The sequence below is a fragment of the Pan troglodytes genome, chromosome 23 (assembly GCF_028858775.2).
Source record: "Pan troglodytes isolate AG18354 chromosome 23, NHGRI_mPanTro3-v2.0_pri, whole genome shotgun sequence".
NCBI classification, from domain to species: Eukaryota; Metazoa; Chordata; class Mammalia; order Primates; family Hominidae; genus Pan; species Pan troglodytes.
In genome coordinates this window covers 21406122-21431805 of record NC_086016.1, presented here as the reverse complement: position 1 = coordinate 21431805, position 25684 = coordinate 21406122, and the positions used below count along the sequence as shown (strand labels likewise).

The 25684-nt window shown below is 46.5% G+C and overlaps 1 protein-coding gene across 15 annotated transcripts in view; it reads left to right on the top strand.

Moving 5' to 3' along the window:
- Positions 1 to 25684, top strand: part of HIRA (histone cell cycle regulator) — a 101627-nt gene that overhangs the window by 29359 nt on the left and 46584 nt on the right. For 12 of the 15 annotated variants that reach the window (XR_010155978.1, XR_001712906.4, XM_009437780.5 and 9 more), the window contains 9 exons: positions 4452 to 4547; positions 5592 to 5752; positions 8038 to 8205; positions 10332 to 10445; positions 13988 to 14058; positions 14726 to 14831; positions 16806 to 17021; positions 18832 to 18917; positions 24432 to 24629. Coding sequence is in view for 12 of the 15 variants with exons in the window: in XM_009437780.5 (XP_009436055.2) it covers positions 4452 to 4547; positions 5592 to 5752; positions 8038 to 8205; positions 10332 to 10445; positions 13988 to 14058; positions 14726 to 14831; positions 16806 to 17021; positions 18832 to 18917; positions 24432 to 24629 (1216 nt within the window). In the remaining 3 variants the exon portion in view is untranslated. Of the gene's footprint in view, positions 1 to 3346; positions 3460 to 4451; positions 4548 to 5591; positions 5753 to 8037; positions 8206 to 10331; positions 10446 to 13987; positions 14059 to 14725; positions 14832 to 16805; positions 17022 to 18831; positions 18918 to 24431; positions 24630 to 25684 lie in introns of all 15 variants that reach the window. The other 3 variants (XR_010155977.1, XM_063807730.1, XM_063807735.1) reach the window with 1 other exon arrangement.

The following is a 25684-nucleotide window of genomic DNA, read 5'->3' as shown; positions in this document are numbered from 1 at the left end:
AGTCTTTATATTGGCCTCATAACAGAACAATTTTAAATTATTTGTCTTTTGCTACTAATAGCCAATTAGAATATCTAATGATAAAAAGAGAATTATACAGAGTGGGATCAAAAGTTATAAATATCCAGGAATAAGTAATCTTACCAAGAAATGAATTAGATTTCTAAGACTTAAATCACAAACGTTTTAAGATACAAAATGACATTGAGAGATAGAAAATGGCTTCCTAAATTGAAAGGCTAGATGAAATACATTTTTTCCCAAATTAATATTTACTTGTCCACATACCAAACATTTATTGAGTGCCTGCCATGTTCCAGGCACTGTTCTTCTCTCAAGGAGATTTGTTCTTGTAAAAGAGACAGACGAGTGAGTAGTATAGGAGATTTGAAGATGAGCCTAGAAGGCAGAGTCCTGTAAGGAGTTGGAAGATGAGTGCTGGGGGCCAGTGAGGAGATGACATTTGAGGGAAGACTGGACGGCAGTGAGGGGACAGCCAGTGCGAAGGCCTTGGAGCATGGACATGTGCTTACTGTGCCCAGTGAACCCCTGGGAGCTGGGGCGGGGGAGGAGGGTGCGGGAGGCAGTGTGCCTTCGAGACCGTGGCAGAGGCTCTTCTCTGAGCAAGAATATGAAGTCTCCGCAGGGATCTAGGCAGAGGAGTTGAGACCTGTGGCAGCAGTGTGGATTCTACCATGGGGGTCTCAGGGCTGCACTGGGAAGACTAGTAAAGGAGCCGCTCCGAAAAACAAGGGAGAGACAATGGTGGTTTGGAGTCATAACACAGAAGTGGTGAGAAGTGATCAGAGGAGGATTTCCTGGTGCATTGAATATGGGATGTGAGATAAGCAGAGGAGTCAGGATGGCTTCCCGGACTGTGGTCCAAACAGTGGAAAGGATGCAGTGGCTGTAACCTGAAGCAGGAAGTCTGCAGGTGGGACAGAAATGTTTGTTAAGGGAAGTGTTTTCAGAGTTTGGTTTTGGATATGTTAAGTTTGCCAGTGTAAATGGACATACTATGTAGACATTTGGAAATATGAATCTTGGAAATATGAGGTTCTGGGTATGAGCAGAGTCCAAGGATGAGCCTAGGGATTGGAGAGCTGAAACCAGCAAAAGAAGCTAGAAGGAGAGGCCAGTTAAGACAGTGAAAAGAAGCGAGGCATGAGGATCACTTGAGGCCAGTAGCTCAACAGCCTGGGCATCATGGCGAGACCCTGTCTCAGCAACAACAACAAAACGGACAGTGAAGAGAGTATTTGAAGAAGAGGGGAACAGGCAGCGTATTGCTTATTGCTGAGGGGCAAAGTGAAGACCAAGGATAGACTGCTGGGCTTGACAGCACGGAGGGTGCTGGGGGCCTAGGCAAGTGCAATATTCATGTGGTGTCATTGGGCCAAAGGTGTCATTGGAGAGTACTCAAAAAACACTAGGAGAGGAGCTGAGCTTTGTCAGGCATGTGGGAAGATGGAGGAGAAGAAAAAGGGGAGTGGTGGTGGGCTCTCAGCTGGAGGAGAGAGGTAAGGACCAGGTGGTTGGCAAGTGGTGAGGGGACGGCAGCATCAGTAGATCGGAGTTCCTGGTGGCGTGAAAGTGCTGTTGGAGCTGAGGGTGAGCTAGGAGCACGGGGCTGATGGTTGGCCTGTGGGAAGGTTGGAATTGAGACAGATTGCAGTGATTTGTCATGGAAGGCCTCTGGACATGACCGTGGGGTGAAAGTAGTGGAAGCCATGGTCATCAGAAGGGAAGGAGGAATTTAAGGAACCAAGAGCCTGGAGTGTTAGAAGAATCATCCTCTTGGAGTCACCAAGAATGATGGTGAGAACAGTGGCCAGAAATGTAAATCTACAAGTGAGGGGAGGGTCTCCTGTGTGTGTAGATGCACCATAAAAAGGAGGTGCTATATAGTCTGAAGACAGAAACTCCAAACTGGGAGTTTAGGAGAAAATTATGTCATGTATGTGGATTTACTCAGCAGTGATTCTAAAGGATCATATCTGGAAGGATAAGAATGTTATGGATGAAAACATTCAAAGTTCCAGTGATAGAAACATCATGGGTTTGAGGGTAAACTCGTAACACTGAAAGAGGCTACAGTATACCTAAGAAGTTGGTGTGTTGTGAAAGGAGGCATCGCTTATCAAAATGGATTCTTCCTCACATGGAGCATAGTAACTGTTAAGCAGTTAGTGAGGAGAAATTAATTTCAATCCTCACCAAATACAGCACACACCAAACCAGATACTAAAGAGAGAAACATTCTAAATAACTACACAAGGAAAAAATAGAATTGAATATTTACCAGACCTCTAGCAGAGAGAATATTTTTCAAGGTTAACAAGGCAGTAGAAGAAATCACAAAGGAGAATAACAGACTTTACTCCATAAAACTCCTACAGTATAAAAAAGTAGAGAGGTGAAATTTGCAGTTAATAGCTGCATTATATGTGTCTGTGGAGATTGCTAAGAAAATCCCTTCTCCTTTCTGGGCTCCCACCTAACCACATATTCTCTGTTCTAGGATGTGGGCACTCCCCTGCTGTCCTGGCGTTTGCATGTGTGCCCCTCCAGGACTCTCAGTTACTAGAGAAAGTTGTTGTTTTCTTCATTTTTGTAGGCACTGCATTTATGTTGTTAGACCCACTGCCCGAAACACTTCCCAGTAAATGGTCACAATAAGTCAGCAAATCAGTCCAAAAAGATATTAGATAAGAGACAAACGCTTTCACTAATAATCTAATTAAAAATTTTAAATATAAAATTGTACTGAATAAATAAGTCGGAAGGGGAAAAAGTCATCATCCTCAATGCTAATAAGGGAGTTTTGAAGCAAACAGTCTGCATGTAGAAATGTAAAACCACAGGGATCTTGGAAAAGCAGTCTACAGTTTTATGAGAATCCAGACCTATGAGGATGCTCAGATATTCTGCCCAGGATTCCCACTCTGGGGTATGTGTCTCAGAGTAATAATCTGGAGTATGGAGAGTGACAAATACACACGGGCCCAAAAAACCAGAATCCAGTTAATCTTCAGTGTTAAATTAGGTCAATTAATAGTAGTGAATACTCTCAACCACATAGAATGCAGGGCAAAAAAGGAAAGAAGCTGTGAAGATCACATAGGCATTTAGAATACAAAATGTGAACCACAGCATGTGAGACAATTTGAAAAAAAAAAAAAAAACCTGTTAAGCTGTTACTATAGTTTTTTTTTAACTGGAAAAAATACAATAGATATTTGGAATATTTTGCTTAAACCTCTTGTACAAAGAAAGGACTTGATAGCTATTACCTTGCTGCTATGTTTGTTTCTTCAACTCACCAATCATTCTTCTGTATACCTAGCACTGCACCAGGCGCTGAGGTTAGAGAAATAACTAAGACTGCGCCCTTCACCCCTGATGGCAGGATAGGCAAGGTTGGCACCATCGTCACAGCGGACCTTCATCGATGCCTTGGTGTGTGCCTGGCATGGTGTTGCAGCAGTTTATCACATTTAATCCTTACAGTGACCCTATGAGGATAGGTTTTGGGGTTTTTTGTTTCATTGGTTTTTTTGTTTGTTTTTTGAGACAGGGTCTTACTCTGTTGCCCAGCCTGGAGTGCAGTGGTGCAATCATGGTCACTGCAGCCTTAACCTCCCTGGGCTCAAGTGATCCTCCCACCTCAACTTCCTGTGTAGCTGGGGATACAGGCATGTGCTACCACGCCCAGCCAATTTTTTGTAGAGATAGGGTTTTGCCTTGTTGCCTAGGCTGGTATTGTACCTCTGGGCTCAAGCGATCTGCCCACCTCAGCCTCCCAAAATGCTGAGATTACAGATGTGAGTCCCTGCACCTGGCCTAGATTTTGTTTTTTAATCTGCACTTGACAAATGATAAAATGGAGTCACAAAGAAGTGAATGTGAATAATTCTGTTTGGAGGCTCCATAGCGAAGGAGTACTCCTGTCAGGGTCTGGGAGATGAGACCCAGTCCATGAACCAGACGAGGGCCTCAAGATGACTTGTGTTCAGTTGTCAGCAGCCCTGGAGTTCTAACTGTGCCAGGCATTCTGCCATGTGCTTTACCCACTGTGTCTCATGCTCAGAAGGCTCTCGGAGGAAGGCCCTGTTATGATTGGCAAAGCAAGTCAGCAGGGCTGAGGAGCATGCTCCAGGCCACAGACCCACGAAGTAGCAGGCTCTCATGCATGGGTGTGGTGCCATATGGTGCCCAAGCTCTGAACCATGCCCTCAGTTGCTTCGTCTGTAAAAGGAGTGAGGCACTGGGGTCGGTTAGATGCTTTAAATTTATGACCAATTGAAAAATTCTGGGGGGAGTTTTTTCAGGTTGGTTAAAAAATACCAGAGTGGTTATGATGGTCCCAGGTCCCAGGGGCACTGGCCAAGCTAATAGACAAGGGCATCGCCAGGTAAGAGATCTCACCAGAACCCTCTGTCTTCTTTCAGATGTGATGGATGTAGCATGGTCTCCCCACGATGCCTGGCTAGCCTCATGCAGCGTGGATAACACTGTCGTCATCTGGAATGCTGTAAAGTTCCCAGGTCTGGGGCCTCCTCTGACTGGTTAACAGCAAGCAGTACTGCCTGTCGGTTTCTGGAGCAGGGGTTGGGCTGTCTCCTTAGTCTTGGTGGCAACAGATGTGTCACAGTGGCCTAGGATTTATGTGTCTTGTCAGTTTTTCTTTATCAATTACATTTGTTTAAGCTTTAAAAAGAGATTCATGCTTAAGAAAAATGGTAACTGAGTGCTAGCATGGCATGCCACAGATCAGGAGGGTAATGGATAGGCAGCTGTTGTTGGGGACCCTGATGCTCCTAAACCTGCTGTGTGCACCCCCACCACTGGGCTCTGGGCTCAGCTCAGTCACCATCTCCTCTGTGAAACCCTTGAGCAGATATGGGCTAACACAAACCCAGTTTTGCAAAAGATTGATTTTTCTTATTCATTGTGTTTAAAGTCACAACAGATGGCATAACCTGGCACAGTGCTGCAGTTTATAACGAGTAAAATTCTTCTCATATTTCAGCTCTGTATTTGAAGTATGCTTTCCTTATGGATGCAGGTCATTTTAACTCTTTGAAAGCCACCAGCATGTGTGGAAACACTCAGTCTGGCTATGGAGAGGGAAGCTTTAGAGACCGGAGTAGCATTTGGATTACAGATCTATATGGGGTACCGTCGTACACACCTTTGTCTTCAGCCATAACTTATAAAAGACTCAGCCACAGTCAGGCCCTTTGAGCTAGTAGGCCTCCTCCTTATCAGGGAGCTACCAGGGAGGCTAACGTCAGAAGTGCTGGTGTCACAGCCCAGGAAGGGCGGCCATAGGCAGGGCCGCTAGATACAGATAAGACCTGGATCAGAACTAGCCCCTTGGTGCCTGCCTCCTTGATGCTGTCATTTCTTCAATTGGCTTTTGCCTTGGTGGAGATCAAATGAGGAGGCCCTTCTGCTTCTGTCTGGTGTGGGGGCTGGCCATGGCAGACTGCTGAGTCCCCTCTCTTGCATATCCATCCCATGGCCCATGGATTGCAGGTCATGTTTCCCTCAGATAACACCTCTCCACATTCCTTTTTTCTTCACAGAAATTCTAGCTACTCTGAGAGGTCATTCTGGCTTGGTCAAAGGGTTGACATGGGACCCTGTTGGTAAATACATAGCTTCTCAAGCTGATGACCGCAGCCTAAAGGTGTGGAGGACGCTGGACTGGCAGTTGGAGACCAGCATCACCAAGCCTTTTGATGAGGTAAGTGGGGACAGCTCAGGGAGCTGAGCCCCAGCAGCTGCCCCAGCCTCTTCCTGACTTCTGTGTACAGAGAGGGAGCTGGCCATGGGCCAGGCCACCTGGGGAATGCACAGAGTCCGGGGGCCTGAGCGGATTCACCAAGGCTCTCTGGGGTGGGACTCTGGCCCTAAGAGTCAGATAATACAGAATCCTTCATTTCTGAGACGCTGTTTAATTTCCAACTTTGAAATGAAAGGGATTTATAGTTTTGTTGTTTTTTGCTTTGTTTTGGTGACAGAGTTTCGCTCTTGTTGCCCAGGCTAGAGTGCAGTGGCACGATCTCAGCTCACTGCAACCTCCGCCTCCCGGGTTCAAGCGATTCTCCTGCCTCAGCCTCCTGAGTAGCTGGGATTACAGGTGCCCACCACCACACCTAGCTAATTTTTGTATTTTTAACAGAGATGCGGTTTCGCCATGTTGGCCAGGCTGGTCTCGAACTCCTGACCTCAGGTGATCTACCCGCTTCAGCTTCCCAAAGTGCTGGGATTACAAGCATGAGTCACCGCGCCTGGCCCGGATTTATAGGTTCAAAGTTGAAGTGAACCTTAGAGATGTCTCCACATCATTCTGTCACCCAGCTCACTCCCACAGACGTGGATAAAACTGCTTCTTATAGTGTGGAGTTTACTCTGAGCCTCCCGCAGAGCAGCTTGTTGGGGGCCAGGGCAGGATGGAGGAGACTCTTGTGCCATCCTCGACTGTGCTGTGCTTGTTGATATGCACCCTGCAGTTCAGGGGCCTTTTTTCCTGGCTGGAGTTAGCAGTACAGTTTGCACATGTTTGGAGATCAGACTGCAGTAGCTTCTCTGGTATTTTAATCTCTCTTCCTTTATTTGAGTTCTGATTTCAAATGGAATGAGAGCTCAAGATCACCATTGTTCATTAGACATTTATTAAGTGTCTACTGTATAGAAGGCAATAACTGGGCACAGGGAAATAAAAGTGGATTGAGATGGAGTCTCTCCTCTTGAAGCTTAAAGCCCCATAGGAAAGACAGGCATTCCCATTAGTTGCATGATAATGGAGTTGTCCAGAGTGCAGAAACAGCCCAGGAGAGGTGAGTGCATCAGGAAAGACTTCACAGAGCTAGGGACACATGAGGGAAGGTTTGCAGGAAGAGCACGCATTTGCCCACTGGTCAGGATGGCTGCAAAAGTAAAGTGATAGTCATATGTTCAGTTCTTCCCGCACAACACCAGCTCCTGGGCTAGGTATATGAGTACTGGTTTTTACCTTACTTAGTCTTGCCCTAAGGAGCTTTTGCTCCTTCTGGAGTTCCTCAGGGCTCTGACTGCCAGGCAGTGGGGTCCCATGAGGTGGACTCCTAGGGACGGCTTTAGGAGTGTCTTGAGTACCAGCAGGAGGTGGTAGTACTCTTCAGCCTCTACTGGGTGGGCCCATCCTTCCAGGTAGGGGGTGGTTCTGTGGCCTAGGCTGAGAGCTGAGGTGGGTGATTTCACTATACTCAGGCTCTGGTTTGTCATGTCCTGCTCTAGAGCTGTGAGGTCATGATCTTAACCCTTAAGTCTTTAGAGCTGCCCTGAGCCCACCTTGAGCTTCAAGGAGCTGGCTCTGGACCCATGTCATCTCTTTTTGCAGGAGGGATAATGTGGAGGGATGCTCTGCCTCAGCCCCCAGTCCAGATTGGGGGAGCAGTGCCTTTCTACTGTTCCTTTTATAGTTTATAAGGACGTTACAAACCTCTTCTCCCTTGCGGGTGTCCTCACCACCCTTTGGGTGAGGCAACAGGCTCAAGAGAGTAGGTGGTGCCTCACAGTCATCAGCTACATTACAGACACAGGCTTCTGCCAGGCTCCTGGGTTAAAAAGGGCTTTTTCTCCACCAGAGTATATCTTGAGGATGCTGTGCAGATGCCATGCTGTGGGTTAACAGGTGCTACACAGAAGAATTGGGTCAGTGGCCAGAGAGATTTGGCCCACGCAGAGGCTATGGTTCAAACAGGTAGCCTTCCTGCAGATCTCCTCAGGGCATACACTTCTGTACTATATTTCTTTGTTCAGCTCCTCTGGGGGAGTGTAGGATGCTGCAGTTTCCAAATTCATTTCACAGAGCCCTTTTTGGTTGGGCCATCTGGTGAGACAGAAGCTGTCAGTGTAGCCAGAAGCTTGGGGTGCATGCTCCACCATCACACATTTATAAATTGAAGTTTAACTTTATCCTCGAGGCCAGAGGTTTGGTCACAAAGGTGGCCTTGAGCTCCTTTCAAGTGCAGATGCTTCTTTCAGTGTGGAGGAACAACCCATGTGTTGCGGCTCAGCTGGTCACCTGATGGGCATTACCTGGTGTCTGCCCATGCCATGAACAACTCAGGCCCCACTGCCCAGATCATCGAACGGGAGGGATGGAAGACCAACATGGACTTTGTTGGGCACCGGAAAGCTGTGACTGTCGTGGTGAGTGCCCAGGGAACTAAAGGGAGATGGGCTCCAAGATTCAGCAAATATTAATTCTTGGTTTATTTTGAATAGTTATACTTAAATATTTAAAAGCTAATTTTACAAAATAGAGTATGTACTTGGTTGATTTATTGGCAAACTTTACATGTGAACATCACCAAAATCAGTCTTGGGTTAGGAACATTGTAGCTCCACATCAGCCTTTTACACACTCAGGTATGCTTGGGGTGCCCAAGCACGGTGCCACCCTCACCTGGCTCCAGTGAATACAGGTACAATTCTGGTATACCCACCAAGCACTGTGCTTGTCCCCACACCTGGCAGCATCAACCACAGGTGCAAGGCCATGCCATGGATCACTGAGTTGGGAGCTGCTGCCAGATCTTGCTGCGGCAGGTGAAGAGCTCAGAGGCGTGAACTGCTGTCAGTCCTTAGGCATGAGAGTTGTCTGGCCACTCGTCTTATGCTTCTCCATGACTTTAATTAAATAGTGTCCTGACAGAGCCCAAGGCAAGCTGTTAAGTAGTTGCGAATAATCTGTGAGAACCAGGATTTTCTCAACACTGGGCAGCCAAATAAAATAAACAGATTGGTGGGCTAAGGTTGATAAAAGTGAAGGATCATCCAAGACCCTGATGAAAATGGACTCACTTTTGCCCATGTTTAAATAGATAATAAGTATCAGCCGGACACGGTGGCTCATGCCTGTAATCCCAGCACTTTGGGAGGCTGTGGTGGGCGGATCATGAGGTCAGGAGTTCGAGACCAGCCTGACCAACATGATGAAACCCCGTCTCTACTGAAAATACAAAAATTAGCTGGGCATGGTGTCATGCGCCTGTAATCCCAGCCACTCAGGAGGCCGAGGCAAGAGAATCACTTGAACCCGGGAGGCGGAGGTTGCAGTGAGCTGAGATTGCGCCACCGTACTCCAGCCTGGGCGACAGAGCGAGACTCCGTCTCAAAAAGAAAATAAAAAAAGATAATAAGTATCATATATTGTACCTTAAAACACAAATTTTATATGAATAAAATATTACTTATTAAATTTTTTTGTTTTGGAGTTCATGTAGGGTTTTGTTTGAACCAGAGCTTTGTTGCTAAAGTCTTTGGAAATCAGTGCTTCATGGTTAGTGCTCTACGTGATTCTCCCATGCAGTCCTCACAACCACTTTATTAGCAGCTCTGGGAGATCACGACGCCTGCCTATGACTCACAGAGCTCCCAAGGCCCTGCAGCCTCATTGGTGTTAGAGACAGCAAGCCCAGGGACACGCCTCTGAGTTCCATCTTCTCCAGTCTCTGTGCACCCCGGCCATTCCTGCCTGCCCTCTGGAATTAAAACATCTCTAGGCTACCTGACACCAGGCTTTCAGGAACCCTCCTTCCTCTGCCCTCAGTTGTCCTAGGTTGGGGATTCCCAGAGCGCCCACCCCTTTAAATCCAGGAGGGTGTCTGGGAGCTCAGTGAGTGCTTTCATCCTTTGCAGAAACAAAGACAAGTTACTCTCGGGGTAGTTCCCTGGACTAAGCAGCCAACTAAGCACCTTTGTGTGATATTGCCATGGTCACTGGCCCAGGGAGATCACAAATGACTCTCTGACTGAGCAGATCTCTGCTAGACGGTTATGACTGAACAACAAATGCAGTGAGGCAAGAAGGAATTCAGAGATTCACACCCCTCCTGCCCATCCCCTTGGCCTCCCTTAGGAGATAGGGTGTGAGTAGGTCTTTGTTTCTGAAGCCCCCTTGCAGGCTCAGCTTTTCTGCAGGTCCTAGGGCTGGCCCTGCCAGGCTGGAGGGAATTGAGAAGGCTAGTTTCAGTAGCTACGCATCCCTTCTACTTGGCAAGCTCCAGAAATGGAGAGTTTGGTAGCTCTAGTTTCAAATCTGCATTTCCCAGCTTACTCATTTGGTGCCTCCGCACATACTTTCTGACCTCCCTAAGCTTCCTTTCCATCATCAGCCAGATGCCTCATAGGTGGTCAGGAAGATGAAATGCATGCTTAGTGCCTGGGCTCAGAGAATGTCTGTGGGAGACTCCCTTCAGTGGGCTGGGACTTGGGCACAGGGGACATGCCTGATGCTTGATTAATTATTTTTAACATCTGTTATTTGGCTTTAGAAATTCAACCCAAAAATCTTCAAAAAGAAGCAGAAGAATGGGAGTTCTGCGAAGCCCAGCTGCCCGTACTGCTGCTGTGCTGTTGGCAGCAAGGACCGCTCGCTTTCTGTCTGGGTGAGCCTGCTATCCTGAGCTTTTGTTGCAGAACGGGAGGTGTAGGTTGGTAAAGTAGCAAGTGGAGGAAAGAGACCTGCTTTGGGTGATGCTAAGAGTGTATTTCTATTCTGCACCTGGGGTCAGCCCCTCCTTGGAAGCTCACAGGCTCTCCTACTCTCCCAGAAGGAAGTGCTGAAGACTGGGTCTGTGCCCAGCCAGGAGAGGCCACCTTGACCCCCAGCTAGACCAGCTCTTGTGTCCAGACTCAGGCAGCACCCTCAGTGGTCAATGCCATGAGCAGCATGTTGGGCTTGCTTCCTATTAGAAAAATCTTTATATGGCTGGGCGCGGTGGCTCACGCCTGTAATCCCAGCACTTTAGGAGGCCGAGGCGGGCGGATCACAAGGTCAGGAGTTCGAGACCATCCTGGCTAACACAGTGAAACCCCGTCTCTACTAAAAATACAAAAAATTAGTCGGGCGTGGTGGTGGGCGCCTGTAGTCCCAGCTACTCGGGAGGCTGAGACGGAGAATGGCGTGAACCTGGGAGGCAGAGCTTGCAGTGAGCTGAGACCGCGCCACTGCACTCCAGCCTGGGCAACAGAGCGAGACTCCGTCTCAAAAAAAAAGAAAAAGAAAAATCTTTATATAAAGTGTATTCACCTGAAAGGTACAGCTTGGTGAGTTGTCATACATGTTTACACACCAGTGTCATCACTGCCTAGAGCACTCCTTTTTGTCCCTTTGTCCCTCCCCAGTCAAGACCTCCCTCACCACCAAAGCAACCACTCTAATGGCCTCTGTTACACTGATGAGTTTTGCCTGCTCTTGAACTTCATATAAATGCAATTGTGTGGTACTTGCTTCTTTGTGTCTTCATTTCTTTTGCTTGGCACAGTGTTTTGAGATTCGTGTATGTTGCTGCACTTAACAGTATTTTATTCCTTATAATTTCGGTGTAGCATTCCACTGTATGAATACACCACAATTTGTTTATACAGTCTCCTGTTGATAGACATTAAGATTGTTCCAGTTTTGAGATATTATGACTAAAGCTGATATGAACATTCTTGTATAAGTCTTTATGTGGACGTACGTTTTCATTTATGAGTACATACCTATGAGTAGAGTTCTAAAATTAAAAAAAAAAACAAAAAAATAGTACCAAGTGTCAGCAAGGACATGATAAGCTGGAACTGATACATTGCTGACACGTGTTGCTGACAGGTGTTTACGCTGGCATGAGCACTTGGGAAAACTGTCTGGCAGTTTCTACCACAGCTAAGCATATGACCTAGAGCACTTCCACTCCTAGGCATACAACCAAGACAGATAAGTGCTTATGTCCACAGAAAAAGACACACAGAAAGCTGACGCCTCTATTAATTAGTCCATTTCACCCCTGGGTGATGCTGTGATGGATAAGGTTGTGAGCCTAGTACTCCTCACTCGCTGGATCCCCTGAGATGAGGCGATGTCTTCAGCTTCTTTTTTTTTTTTTTTTTTTTTTTTTTGAGACAGAGTCTCCCTCTATTGCCCAGCAGGCTGGAGTGCAGTGGTGCAATCTTGGCTTCTTGGGTCACTGCAACCTCCGCCTCCTGGGTTCAAGCGAGATTCTCCTGCCTCAGCCTCCTGAATAGCTGGGATTATAGGCCACCACACCCGGTTAATTTTTTTGTAATTTTAGTAAAGATGGGGTTTCACCATGTTGTCCAGGCGGGTCACAAACTCCTGACCTCAGGTGATCCGCCCGCCTTGGCCTCCCAAAGTACTGGGATTACAGGTGTGAGCCACCACACCCAGCCCGATGTGTCTTCAGTTTCATTGTTCCCCTCACCTTCCTAACTCAGTGCCCTCTACAGAGCAGGTTCTCAGCAGATATACTCAATGGTAGTTGGCGAGTGAGAACCCAAGGGTAAGAACTGTGGCGGTTTCTAAGTGAGGGCTCCTGAAGGGTTAAGTTTCTCACTGCCAGGGGCTGGTGTGCTGTGACCTAACTGTGTGGTAAGAGACACCTCCGCATGCAGTGCAGGGAGCAGTCTTGGTGCTGAGCATCAAGGTGCCAATATATTTAAAGTTTGTTAAAGCAAAGTGCACACACATTAATTTTTTTTTTTTTTCATTTTGTAAAAAAGTGTCCGTATAAGCAGAGCAAGTTGGAAGTTCTGGGTTTGAAGGTTATCCTCTGGCTGCATTTATTAGTTTGGTATAGAGAAATATATTACTGTGTGCGTTGTGATTTTTTTTTTTTTTTTTAGGCCAAGTATTCACTTAACACCCATTCTGGAACCTGAACCACAGTACCACAGATTGCCGTTCAGGGGACCTTCCCTGTTTCCTCCCAGCCAGAGGCCCTGTTTGTGGCGCTGCAACCAAAACATCACTGACTATGATGCCCATATTTCTTAGAATGCTCAGGTTAGGCAGTCACACGGCCTGTAGATTTCTGAGGGGTCTGTAGGCACATTTATGAGAGGAGGGACAAGGCAGCTTTTTCTAGAAGTGGAATTAAGGTGGAGGCGAGATTCTTAATGTGGGTTCCAGATCGTTCAGACTTCAGCCCCCTCTCCACCACTAGGGTAGACACAGCTTCTCCTTCCCCACATAGCAGTCTCAGGCTGCACTGGGACGCTCAGCCCCACAGCCTCCCAGAAGCTGCAGCAGCACCTATGGGAGCCCACCATCCTGTGAGGAAGTGTGTTTCTTCCCAGCCCATTGTCCTGCAGTTCAGGGCCAGCCAGCAGGGTAGCCAGGCACTTGTGCACAAGAGGAAAGGCCTACCATAGTTGTGGGAACGTGGAGTCAGAGTGTATGCCAGCAATTGAGTGACTCGATAGAGAATATGCACAGTGCATGCTATGCAGTCATCCAGAAGAGACTTTTACAGGATATTTAATGACATACTTATTGTGTGTTAAATGAAAAAACAGACACAACTATGAAGAATAAAATAAATTCTTACTTTGAAGAATAAAATAAGTATTTGCACAAAATAGAAGATAATAATTCATCAAAGTATTAATAGTCGGTAACTGGGCCCAGATTAAGGGCCCAGGTGTGTATTTCTGTACTACCTACACATAGTGTAGAATGAGCCTTGGATAAATGTGTACCAGAGTCCCTTGGGCCCAGGGAAGATGTGTTGTGTTCTCTCTCAGGGTGCCTCATCCCCTGTCTAGGCTTTGGCATCGTGTCTCCTGCTCCATAGACCCTCTCAGAGGTCCACCCTGGGGCTGTCCCTCTGCTCCGACCATAGCCCTTCAGAAACCCACTCCCACTCTGCCTTCTCTGTTGCTAGTTATCTGTGTATAAAGCTATTTCCCCTGTCAGACCACAGCAAGCGCTGGAGGCAGGGTCCACTCTAGGTAGCATGCACATTTTTGGCAGGCTTTGGTTCCCACAGTTTGGGATCTCTGCAGCTGCAGTTTGAATAGAGTTGAAGATGCCTTAAATATCAGCAGCCACTTTGACCCAGGCTTCTAGGTTGGTTATGTTAACTGAGCTGAATACAGAAAGGGATTTCAGTAATTTCATTAACCTTGACTGTGTCTTTCCTTCCAGCTCACATGTCTGAAACGGCCGCTGGTGGTCATCCATGAACTGTTTGACAAATCCATCATGGATATTTCCTGGTAAGGTGGATTCTACTTACAGGAATAGGTTAAGAAAGGAGAAGCCACACATTGGAACATGAGGCCTTCTGGGTGTGACTAGGGTCAGGTGGCCAGTGGCCCCTCCCCAGGTGTCATAGTAGCGCAGACCAAGAGTGCTGTTTGCACGCGATTTGGGAACTGGCAGCGGTGTACCTGCTGCTGCGAGAATGTCCTGCCTGTGTAGAATTTGCCACTGGAAAATGCCTTTTCAGGATTTGTCTAAGACGAGGAGAATGACGTGATCCTAGTATGTTCCACTTTACTCCGTCAGTGCATGAACCAAAGTCAGAAGCACATTTTCTGCTTCTCAGTGACCTGATTTATATGTATACTTTGTCAAGTTTTTTTTATTTTAATAGTTTCAAAAGTAAGATAAGTAAAATTGAAAATTCTTACAGAACATATGGTAAAGGAGATACTTTGTACACCTGCTTAGAGCTAAAGAACACCAGGGCCCTTTGGGATACAATTGTCACCCCCCCCCTCCCCCGCCCAGGCCAAAGAAGGGAACCAGGCCACAGAAGGGAACCAGGAGTTTCCAGCATCTCCCTAGAACACTGCCCACCATCCTCACAGGCCAGCTACTGCGGCACATGTGTCTGCCTGGGGCTCTTGCTACCAGGCTGCTGATGGCCATGTCTTTCAGGACTCTGAATGGGCTGGGCATCTTGGTATGCTCTATGGACGGCTCTGTGGCATTCCTCGACTTCTCCCAGGATGAGCTTGGCGATCCCCTGAGCGAGGAGGAGAAGGTAGGCTGATGGCTCTTGTGCTGCTGGGTGCTCTGTGGCCATTGCCACAATAGCTCTGAGAGACCCCTTTGACTACACCCTCTTCTTGTGAGATACAGAGACAAGTCATTTCTTAACATGTAATGGGGTATTCATCTTTTATATCTTGTAATCCTTCTTTACAAAATAGATTAATTAAAAAACGAGTCCCCATTTCAGAAATAAGTCCTGGAGTTAAGAGTAGAACTATTTTAGGCATCTCTTTTTGAGCTGATAATAGGCCATCCACTGGGAGGTTTTTGCCCTGGGAAAGAGCTGAAGTGACTCCTCAGGGGCCCCTGCTCATGTCACTTTCACCTTCATGGTAGTAATATTGGTCATTTCTTAGAACGCATTGTCTGCCAGGCTCTGGGAATGTGTTTTGCACATATGATTTCATTTAAATTGCACAAAACCCTTCAAGGCAAGGCTCATCCATTTCGTGGATATGGAAACTAAGCCTCAGAAAATAGCATGGCTCTTTGCCCAGACTGTATGTGACCCTTAGGTCAGAAGAGTGAACAAGGCCTGCTGCCTCGGGGCCAGGCTGCCTCCCCTCTGTGCTCTGCTGGGGTGATGGGGTCTCTGTGCCCTTCTGCCAGGCTTTGAGAAAAGCCCTGCTTCACCTACCAGAGGCTTAGAAACCTGCCCCCACTTGGTGGGTTGTGTGTATGTGTCTGAAGGGAGCTCTGTGAAAGCCCAGAGCAGGCTGGCAGCTCTCCTCATGACCTTATTTGCTGGTGGAAGCTTCCTCTTAACCTACAGTGTGACCTCCCCACTAAAATGTGAACCCCTTTGGGGGAGAGGTCTGCCTTCATGACTACACTTAGAATGGGGCCTGCCACCCCATCATTTTTCCATGAAGGAATGAGTATCTCAGAGGCCTCAGGTCCTCCTCCAACCTTGTCACTGTCATCAGGTACCTGGGATCACTATGCACTCCCTTGGAGTCACTCTGGGAGCCTAATAACCCATCTGCTTACCATTTCCCAAGTCAGGCTGGGACTCCATGTTGGAGGAACACTAGGGAAACCCTGGCCAAACACTGAATTCTGCTTCGAGATTCCAGGGGATAGACTCAGGAGAGAAGGGCAGAAGCCAAGATGGCAAGAAAAGGAGGTTCCTGGCCACATTCAAGCCCTGCAGGAGCAGGTCCCAAGGCACCTCTCTTGGAACGCTGCCTCTCAACCCATGCTCTGCTGTAAAGCAGATGTCCTGTTAACCACAGTCCCTGTTCTTGAGCAGAATCCCACATTGGACATTTGCACATCCCATGGAAGTCTGTTCCTCATGCACTTTCACGTACAGCAGTCACTACAGTGTGCTGGGGACACCATCTCTGCTCTCATGAGGCTCCTGTCTAGCTTGTTAGGGCACAAGACTATGAGGGCCTAGAAGGAGGGGAGTATGATGACATACTAGGAGGGGTGGGAGTAAAGGAGGCTCCCCAGCCCTGCTGTGCCAGGCCTTCCCATACTCTTAGAGACACTAAGCAGGCCAATGGGGACTTCCAACCACAGGGCTTATGGCTGCAGATGAGCTGTGAAAGTAGACTTTTGTTCTAGGATCTGATTCCCAAAATCATTTGGGTCCTAGGAGTGATTTAAGAGCCTTAAGTTAGCACCTTGAGTATCTTCCTTTCCACTGAAGCACTGTGGATTGTCATTTGTTCTCCACCAGACTGTGGGGCAGGTGTTGTCTTGTTGGCTATCTCATTTACTGTCATCCCAGCTACAGATACAAGGGAGGCCATAAAAATCAAGGGTGGGCATGAGACATCAACAGAGCTGTCGAATGAGGGACAGGCAGAATAGGATGGGAGGCGATGGGGAGTTGGCCTTGGGTCCCTTCTCCACTCAGAGCCAGGAGAGCCCTGCTGTAGTTTGCCTGCTGGTGGGCAGCACTGGCCACACTGGCACTCACGCTGGCATGTCATGCCTCTCCTTGCTTCCCCAGAGCCGCATTCACCAGTCCACCTATGGCAAGAGCCTAGCCATCATGACCGAGGCCCAGCTCTCCACAGCCGTCATTGAGAACCCTGAGATGCTCAAGTACCAGCGGAGGCAGCAGCAGCAGCAGCTGGACCAGAAGAGTGCTGCGACCAGGGAGATGGGCTCAGCCACCTCAGTCGCAGGCGTTGTCAACGGGGAGAGTCTTGAAGATATCAGGAAGGTGAGAGCCCTGCCTGGTGGCGCTAAAGACATGGACATATGCCCAGGGACAGGGTGAGGGGCAGACACCGGTGGTGGTAAGGAAGGGGTTTGTTTAGAGTGGTACGGGATCTGTGGGTTAGCCAGCCTCGGGCCTGTTGGCCCCTTGCCCACTGCTGCATGATGCAGTAATGGGGCCTGGATCCTCTTTATCAAAGGCCTCCTTATCCCCAGGAGCCCAGAGGAGGTCATCTCTTGTAAGAACTTACGAATTTTATCCTGCTGGTCTTTCTAGGAAATCCTAGATGCTAACAACAGTGGATTTCAGGCTCTGCCCTTAGGAGACTTCTATGGGCTCCCCCTTCTTCATCTGGAAGCCATGTTTGATGAGAAGGGGTTGGAAATGGGGCAGGAAAAGGGTAGGGAACGTTATTGCCTGGGGAGTATAAACCATCTCCAGGAGCCTATGTAGGCTGACAGACCTCCTCCAGGCAATTCAGATATAAAGTATGAGAGAAAACCCCTAGTTACAAGCTTTCTGTGGAAGGAAGAGATTCTATTTTGAAAGTCAGTTTGAAAATCTCTACCTCAGGCCAGGCGCAGTGGCTCACCCCTGTAATCCCAGCACTTTGGGAGGCTGAGGCAGGCGGATCACTTGAGGTCAGGAGTTCCGACCAGCCTGGCCAACATGGTGAAACCCTGTCTCTACTTAAAAAAAAAAAAAAAAAGCCGGGTATGGTGGTGCATGCCTATAATCCCAGCTACATGGGAGGCTGAGCAGGAGAATTGCTTAAACCCGGGAAGCAGATGTTGCAGTGTGCCGAGACTGCGCCACTGCACTCCAGCCTGGGAGACAGAGTGAGATTCTGTCTCAAAAAAAAAAAAGAAAGAAAGAAAATCCCTAGCTTAGTGACAGATGTGTGGTTCACGGGTACAGAGCTCAGTCCTTTAGCCCTTTCATTGGTCCCATGGCTGTTGTGCGGGGCGGCCAGTGTGGCATGTACCCATTGCTTGTTCTTTGCTTGGGTGTCTTATTTAGTTGTACCAGAAGGGCAATTTAGAATACATTTCCTTAGAAGCCTTATTATTTTTAAACCTACCGTGTTGAAGTATAATTGACATATAAAAAGTTATACATACTTAATGTGTACAAATTAATGATAAGCCAGACACAGAAGGACAAATACCGCATGATACCTCTTTTTTTTTTTTTTTGAGATGGAGTCTCGCTCTGTCACCAGGCTGGAGTGCAGTGGCGCAATCTTGGCTCACTGCAACCTCCGACTCCCTGGTTCAGGCGATTCTCCTGCCTCAGCCTCAGCCTCCTGAGTAGCTGGGATTACAGTTACACACCACCACGCCCAGCTAATTTTTGTATTTTTAGTAGAGATGGGGTTTCACCATGTTGGCCAGAATGGTCTCGATCTCCTGACCTCGTGATCTGTCCACCTCGGCCTCCCCAAAGTGCTGGGATTACAGGCGTGAGCCACCGTGCCTGGCCTGCCTGATACCTCTTATATGAGGAATCTAAAATAGTCAAACTCACAGAGACAGAGAATAGAATGGTGAATACTGGGGTCAGAGGAAAATGGGAGTTATTAGCCAAAGGGTATAAAGTTTAAGTTATAGAAGATGAATAAGTCCTAGAAATCTCCCCTACAGCATAGTGCCTACAGTTCACAATATGATATTGCATACTTAAAACTTTGCTAAGAGGGTGGATCTTATGCTTAGTGTTCTTATCACCAGGAAAAAAAGAGACTTTATTTTTTAATATTTGGAAATAGTTGGCCAAAACTTTTGCATTCATTTATGTAACTCTGCTTTGCCAGAATCTTTTGAAGAAACAAGTTGAGACTCGGACAGCAGATGGCCGGAGAAGAATCACGCCTCTCTGCATAGCACAGCTGGACACTGGGTACTGGTTCATTCCCCTTTCATGGTCTTATCTGGCGAGATCTTCCTGTCTTCTTTCAGCGGTTAACACTTTGACAGTGAGGATCTTCACGGGCCCTTCACAACCTGACTGGTAGAACATGGAAGCAAGGAAGTCAAGCTCAGCTTCCCGCAGTCTCAAAGCCCATACTCCTCCTGGAGCCCTTGTGCACACCTGAATCATGTGAGGGGTGGGAGTGCTAAGGCGGCCAGCACATCTGCACTTCACTGTTGCCAGGGCACCAGAGGACGCACAAGGAAAGCAGTCAGTCAGGCTGATTTTTTTTTTCTTTTTTTTCTTTCATAAAGTTATTTTTATGATTATGAAAGGTATATTTACACATGGTTAAATTTAGAAAATAGTAAAAGCCCAAAGAAGAAAAAAACATTATCCATAATCAGATACAGTCACTGTTAATGTTTTTATATCTGTATTTCCAGTCTTTTTTTTCCCCACTCGTTACTGTTTCATGCCCATTCATCCATTTTAATAACTAGTCCTCTGAGGTGTTTGCTATCTGATTATCCAGATTCCCGTCCTAGGATTTGCTTAGCCAGCTCACTGTAGACTTGTGTTTGTGTCCAGTTTCTCGTGATTATAAATGAGTCTTTGAGCTCACCTGTGGTTGTTCTCTCAGGATAACTTCTAGAAGTGGAATTACTGGGCAGAGAGTACGGCTCCCAAACATATTTCCCTGTGGGGGACAGAGAAGGGGGAAGAGACTCATTCACCACTTGCTGTTGTCCCAATGTATATAGTGAGGATTGTTTTTGAATTGGTTATTCTTCCCAAAATGATGTGTGTTGATTCAAAAAAAAAGAAAAATGATAAAGCACTGTGTGAAAGAAATAGACCCCCACTGTCAAGGCAGTTCACTCTGGGTTTTATTCTCATTCCGTCTATCTGCTCAGGGCATTTGTAAGCCCTTCATGGAGACCACACACTTTAGGCCTCTGCGTTTTGCAGTTGTCCATCCACGAGCTATTCCAAATCTTCCTTGGTGTCTAAAGAAACCTTCACTCGTACAGTGTACAGATCCAGTCTCCTCATGTTAGATGTGCACGCTCTGAGGTCCCCGCGAGTAGAGCAAGAACCAGGTCTGCTGGCTCCCCACAGAGCACTCATTTTCTTTTGACTAAGTCTTTTTCCTATTGTGACCCTGTAGGGGGTAATGCCCCTACTTACCTTTTATTGAGACCAAGTGAGACCCAGTGTGTGGTTGAGCTCTGAACATACTGGGCCTGTGGGATGGGGAGGTGGTGGTGGTGATGGTGGCACTTTGTTCTGTGGATCCTTCCAGGCGTTACCTGGTGAGAAGGTGTAGGTGGCTTCCTAACTGGTCTGGGGCCAACTTTCTGACATAGGATGCATATTTCTAGCATCAGGACCTGATCCTTTTGGTATTAAAAGCTTTTTGCCCTCCTGATTCCCACGTTCTAACAAGTAGCAACAGAATAGGTCCTTATTAGCTTAGCTAATCAAGAAAGAAGAGAAAAAGCATAAATATACAAAGTAGGTATAAGTGAGAAATAATAGACAAATCAAAAAGATGAGAGACTTCTTTGCTGAACTCTGTGCAAATAAATTTGCACAGAAAGTGGATGGTTTTTGAAGAAAATAAAATTACTAAAAGTGAAAAATTATTGTGGAAGAAATAGAGGACAGAGTTAACCCCACCAAAGCCACCAGACTAAGATGGCTTCACAGGGAAACTTCAGGAACTTTTAAGGAACAGGTAACTCAGGTAACTGTTAATACCATTTTAAATATTCTAGTGCATGGAGAAGAAATGTGCAAATTTTTATTTTGAAATGAACATAATATATCAAAATCTTACAAGGATAAAACATAATAAATTCAAGATCATTCTCATTTCTGAATGTCAGTGCAAAATCCTAAGTAAAATAGTAACAAACAGAACCTTACTGCTTGTTAAAAGGCTAATATACCATGACCAAGTGAGGTTTGTTTTGGGAAAGTAAGGAGGTTCAAATTTTAGGTAACTATTTAATTCTACGTATCAGTAGATCAAAAGAAAAACAATTATATGATCTCTCATCGATGCTTAATAGGCGTTTTGGTAAAATTCAACGTTGTTTTAAAACTCAGTTAAATGGGAATAGGTGGATGCTTCCTTAACTTGATAAATTATCTTATTTCAAATTAAGTTCAAAAACTAAACAAATGCCTACTCTTGCAACTATAATTTAACATTGTTCTATAGGTCCTAGCCCATGTAGTTAGTCAAAGGAAAGAACAAATTGGAAAGGATAATTATTTAAGGATGATATGGTTTATAAGAGAATCAACTGGAAAAGCTGCCATAGGCAATGAAAGAAGATAGTCAGGTGGCAGGATACAATCAACATGAAGTCAGGTAGCACCAACTACCCTCAGAGCACATAAAGAAATAAGTCATATTCACAAATAAAATAACTAGGATGCAACCAGAGATGCATATCTTAATGAAGAAAAAATTTAAAACCCTACTGAGAGGCTTCAAAGAAAACTCAAAGAAATAACTAGAAATTCATACCATTGATTAGCTAGGATGGCATCATAAAGATGTCAGCTCTCCTGTAGCCTATAAATTTAACCAGTACAAATAACCGTAGGAATTTTGGGAATCAGACAAGGTAACTATAAAGTTATGTGGAAAAATCGACTGGGCACAGTGGCTGACAACTGTAATCTCAGCACTTTGGGAGGCCGAGGCAGGCAGATCACCTGAGGTCACGAGTTTGAGACCAGCCTGGCCAACATGGTGAAACCCCGTCCCTACTAAAAATATAAAAATTAGCTGGGAGTGGTGGTGCCCGCCTGTAGTCCCAGATACTTGGAGGCTGAGGCAGGAGAATTGCTTGAACCTGGGAGGTTGCAGTGAGCCAAGGTAGTGCCACTCTCCAGCCTGAGTGACAGAGTGAGACTTTGTATCAAATAAATAAATAAATAAAATAAAGTTATCTGGAAAAATAAATAGGAATGGCCGAAATATTTCTGAAAAAGAAGATTAGCCAGGGAAGACTAGCCCCACCAGAAATTAAGACTTAAAAGCTGTCATACTCAAAACAGTGAGATACTGACACATGAGTAGATAGTGCAGTGGAATATGATAGAATATGAGGAAACAGGCCCGAATATTTATGGGAATTTTAAAGGTAGCATTTCACATCAGTGATAAAACATTGGCTAATTCGGTAAATGGAAGACAGGACTACATGGCACCTCCTAGAAACAATGTTGGGTCCCAGCCTCATAACTTATCATTACATACATTCTAAACAGCTTAGAGTTTGTTTCTTTTTAAATTGTTGTTTAAAGTATTTTTGTTTAAAATTTTAGAAGACTCCCTGGAAGAATATTTTTTATAACCTCAGAGGTCAAAAAAGTGTTTTCTGTAAATGACAATTTAGAGTACACAAAAATTTTAAAATTTTAGTGCATTTAAAAGATAGGCTGTCTGGGTGTGGTGGCTCACACCTGTAATCCCAGCACTTTCGGAGGCTGAGGCAGATGGATACGAGGTCAAGAGATCAAGACCATCCTGGCCAACATGGTGAAACCCCGTCTCTACTAAAAAATATAAAAATTAGCTGGGCGTGGTGGCACGCCCCTGTAGTCCCAGCTACTTGGAAGGCTGAGGCAGGAAAGTCACTTGAACCCAGGAGGCAGAGGTTGCAGTGAGCCGAGATTGCGCCACTGCACTCCAGCCTGGCGACACAGCGAGACTTCGTCTCAAAAAAAAAGGCCATAAATAGTTGAAACACAACATCCCAGGTAAAATATTTCCTACCATATAAGGAATTTTTTTAATATGTAAATGATTTTTACAAATCAGTAATAAAGACCAATAACAAAACAGTAGACAAAGCATATGAACAAGCAGTTCACAAAAAAAAAAAAAGAAATCAAGTATTTCTTTTTTTTTTTTTTTTAATTGAGGCAAAGTCTCACTCTGTTACCCAGGCTGGAGTACAGTGGTGTGATCTCAACTCTGCAGCCTCTGCCTCCCTGGTTCAAGAGATTCTCCTGCCTCAGCCTCCCAAGTAGCTGGGATTACAGGCGCCCACCACCATGCCCGGCTAATTTTTGTATTTTTAGTGGAGACGGGGTTTCACCATGTTGGCCAGGCTGGTCTCGAACTCTTGACCTCAAGTGATCCACCCGCCTCGGCCTGCCAAAGTGCTGGGATTACAGGCATGAGCCACTGCGCCTGGCCGGAAATCAAGTATTTCTACTTTGAAAAACTGCCGGCCGGGCACGGTGGCTCACACCTGTAATCCCAGCACTTTGGGAAGCCAAGGCGGGCGGATCACGAGGTCAGGAGATCGAGACCATCCTGGCTAACACGGTTAAACCCCGTCTCTACTAAAAATACAAAAAATTAGCCGGGCATGGTGGCGGGATACTCAGGAGGCTGAGGCAGGAGAATGGCGTGAACCCGGGAGGCGGAGCTTGCAGTGAGGCGAGATCGCGCCACTGCACTCCAGCCTGGGCGGCGGGAGAGACTCTGTCTCAAAAAAAAAAAGAAAAAGAAAAAATGTCAATGTCACTCATATCAAAATAAGATACCATTTTTCTTCTGTCAGATTGTTAAGTGTCAAGAAATTTGATAAAAGTGTTACTAAGCACCTATGTGGAGAAATAGGCGCTCTCATACATGGCTTGTAATTTAAACCTCTGAGGAGGGCACTTTAGAAATATTTATTCCAAATCATCAGTGAACATTTCATTTGCTGCTACAATTCCACTTCTAAGAATTTATCCCATATATTATGTGAATCTTAGGTGTAATGACAATTATTAGAATTTCATAATTCTTTGAGCAGCCAATGTGTGTTCTAAGAGTGTCCTACACCAACTGCTTTAGTCCTGACAGCAACCCCATGGGGAGAGTCCTGGCACTTTGTATTTTGCAGACATGACTGGAGGCACAAGAGTAGTTAGAGCAAGTCACAAGCTTACAAATGGCAGAGGAGTCAGACCTGGCTGTCCCAGAATCCTCAGTTCTGACACTGCAATACCTTGCTTCCTGGTGCAGCAGCATCTGTTCTAGAAAAAGCTGGAGACAGTCTTGTGGTCCCTCAGTAGAGGCTGGGTTAGGTATATTATGGCACACCCATCTAGTGGCATGCCCCATGGCCCTTCATGAAAGGGAGGCCCTTTCTGTATTGCTGCATTTCATTCCTCCTAAGACATGTGTTTGCACAGTTTAACACCTCTGAGATTTGGGTGTGTTGTACAGTCAATGGCATCTGACAATTAGTAGCATTGTTTTCTTTCTTAGTAGTACATACAGAACCTGTAAATCCTAGATTCAATTAAATATAGTATATTAAGTGGCTTTAATTTTCTTTTTACTTTTCTGTAACTTTGCAGATTTTCTATCATGAAAACATACTGCCTTTGGACCTAGAAAAAAGTTATTTGAATGTATAAAGTACTGGATGTGGCACCTGACTTTCAAGGCTGACTTTTGTTCTTACTTGATGACAGGGACTTCTCCACGGCATTCTTTAACAGCATCCCCCTCTCGGGCTCCCTGGCGGGCACCATGCTCTCTTCTCATAGCAGTCCACAGCTACTGCCACTGGACTCCAGTACCCCTAACTCCTTCGGCGCCTCGAAGCCTTGCACAGAGCCTGTGGTGGCTGCCAGTGCCAGACCTGCAGGCGATTCTGTCAATAAAGACAGGTTAGTGGGTGCCAAGGCTTGTTCCTGTCCCTGGGGAAAGTTCAGGTTTGCACATAGTTTTGAGGACAGAGAATTTTATTCTGTTTGCACTTTGTGGCCCCTTCAATCAAAAAAGAAAGAAAAAAATGCGTGATTTGAAATGGGGACTTCTCAGAGGGGAGAACTTGTTCAGTGAGTCTCTGATGCACAGGACTGTTGAGGATTTCACAGAGTGTATCAAGGCTGACCGAGGGTCAGGGTGCTAAGGGTGGGAACTACCAGTGAAATGCTACGTGCTGCAGGGTCAGCCCCACCTGGCAGCTCTACACTGGAGGTGCTTCACATTTCTGGGGCCTCAGCTTCCACTTCACTCTGCTGAGCACATCACACAGCATTCATCTTAGGCAGGGTTCTCCTGTGGGAGGGCACAGACTCCCCTTATACTCTCAGAGTTATATTCACTCACAGAGCCTGTGTCCTCACCCATTGTTACTTGGAAACCAAATTAGAAATCAGAAAGAACCAGGCAAGCACAAATGAAAGCCAGGAGTGAACGTTTGCTCAGCACCTGCTCTGGGTTATACACCCTGCTAGGCCCCAGGCATCGCAGGGGCTTAATGGGTGGGTCCTCATCCTCAGGGAGTGTGTGGGCTGGTGGGGGAGAGGTAGCCACAGGGTTGCAGGTGGCCCCTCAGGTCCCCTGGGTAGAAATGGCTAGCCATCCAAAGAGGGGCTGGTATCTCAGGGATCAGGGAGGTGCCTCAGAGGGTACCCTCCACAGGGCTCATACAGGCCTACCAGGGGATGAGGCCTGGGGATTAGGGGCAGCAGCCCCCCAGTCCCCTGAGGAAGGCCAAGAAGAGGGAGAAGGCCAAGGTGTCTGTGCTGGATCAGGTAGTCTGGGCTTTTCCCCAGAGTGGAGACGTAGAAGGCTTTGAGATCTCCATTTTAGGAAAGTGACTCTATTAGGCGGTGGTGCCCCAAATAGGCCACTCCCTGGCACATACAGCTGATACCGTCAGAGCGATTCTCCATTGGTGGAATGGAGTCTTGTGTTACTGCAGCCCCCTGCTTCT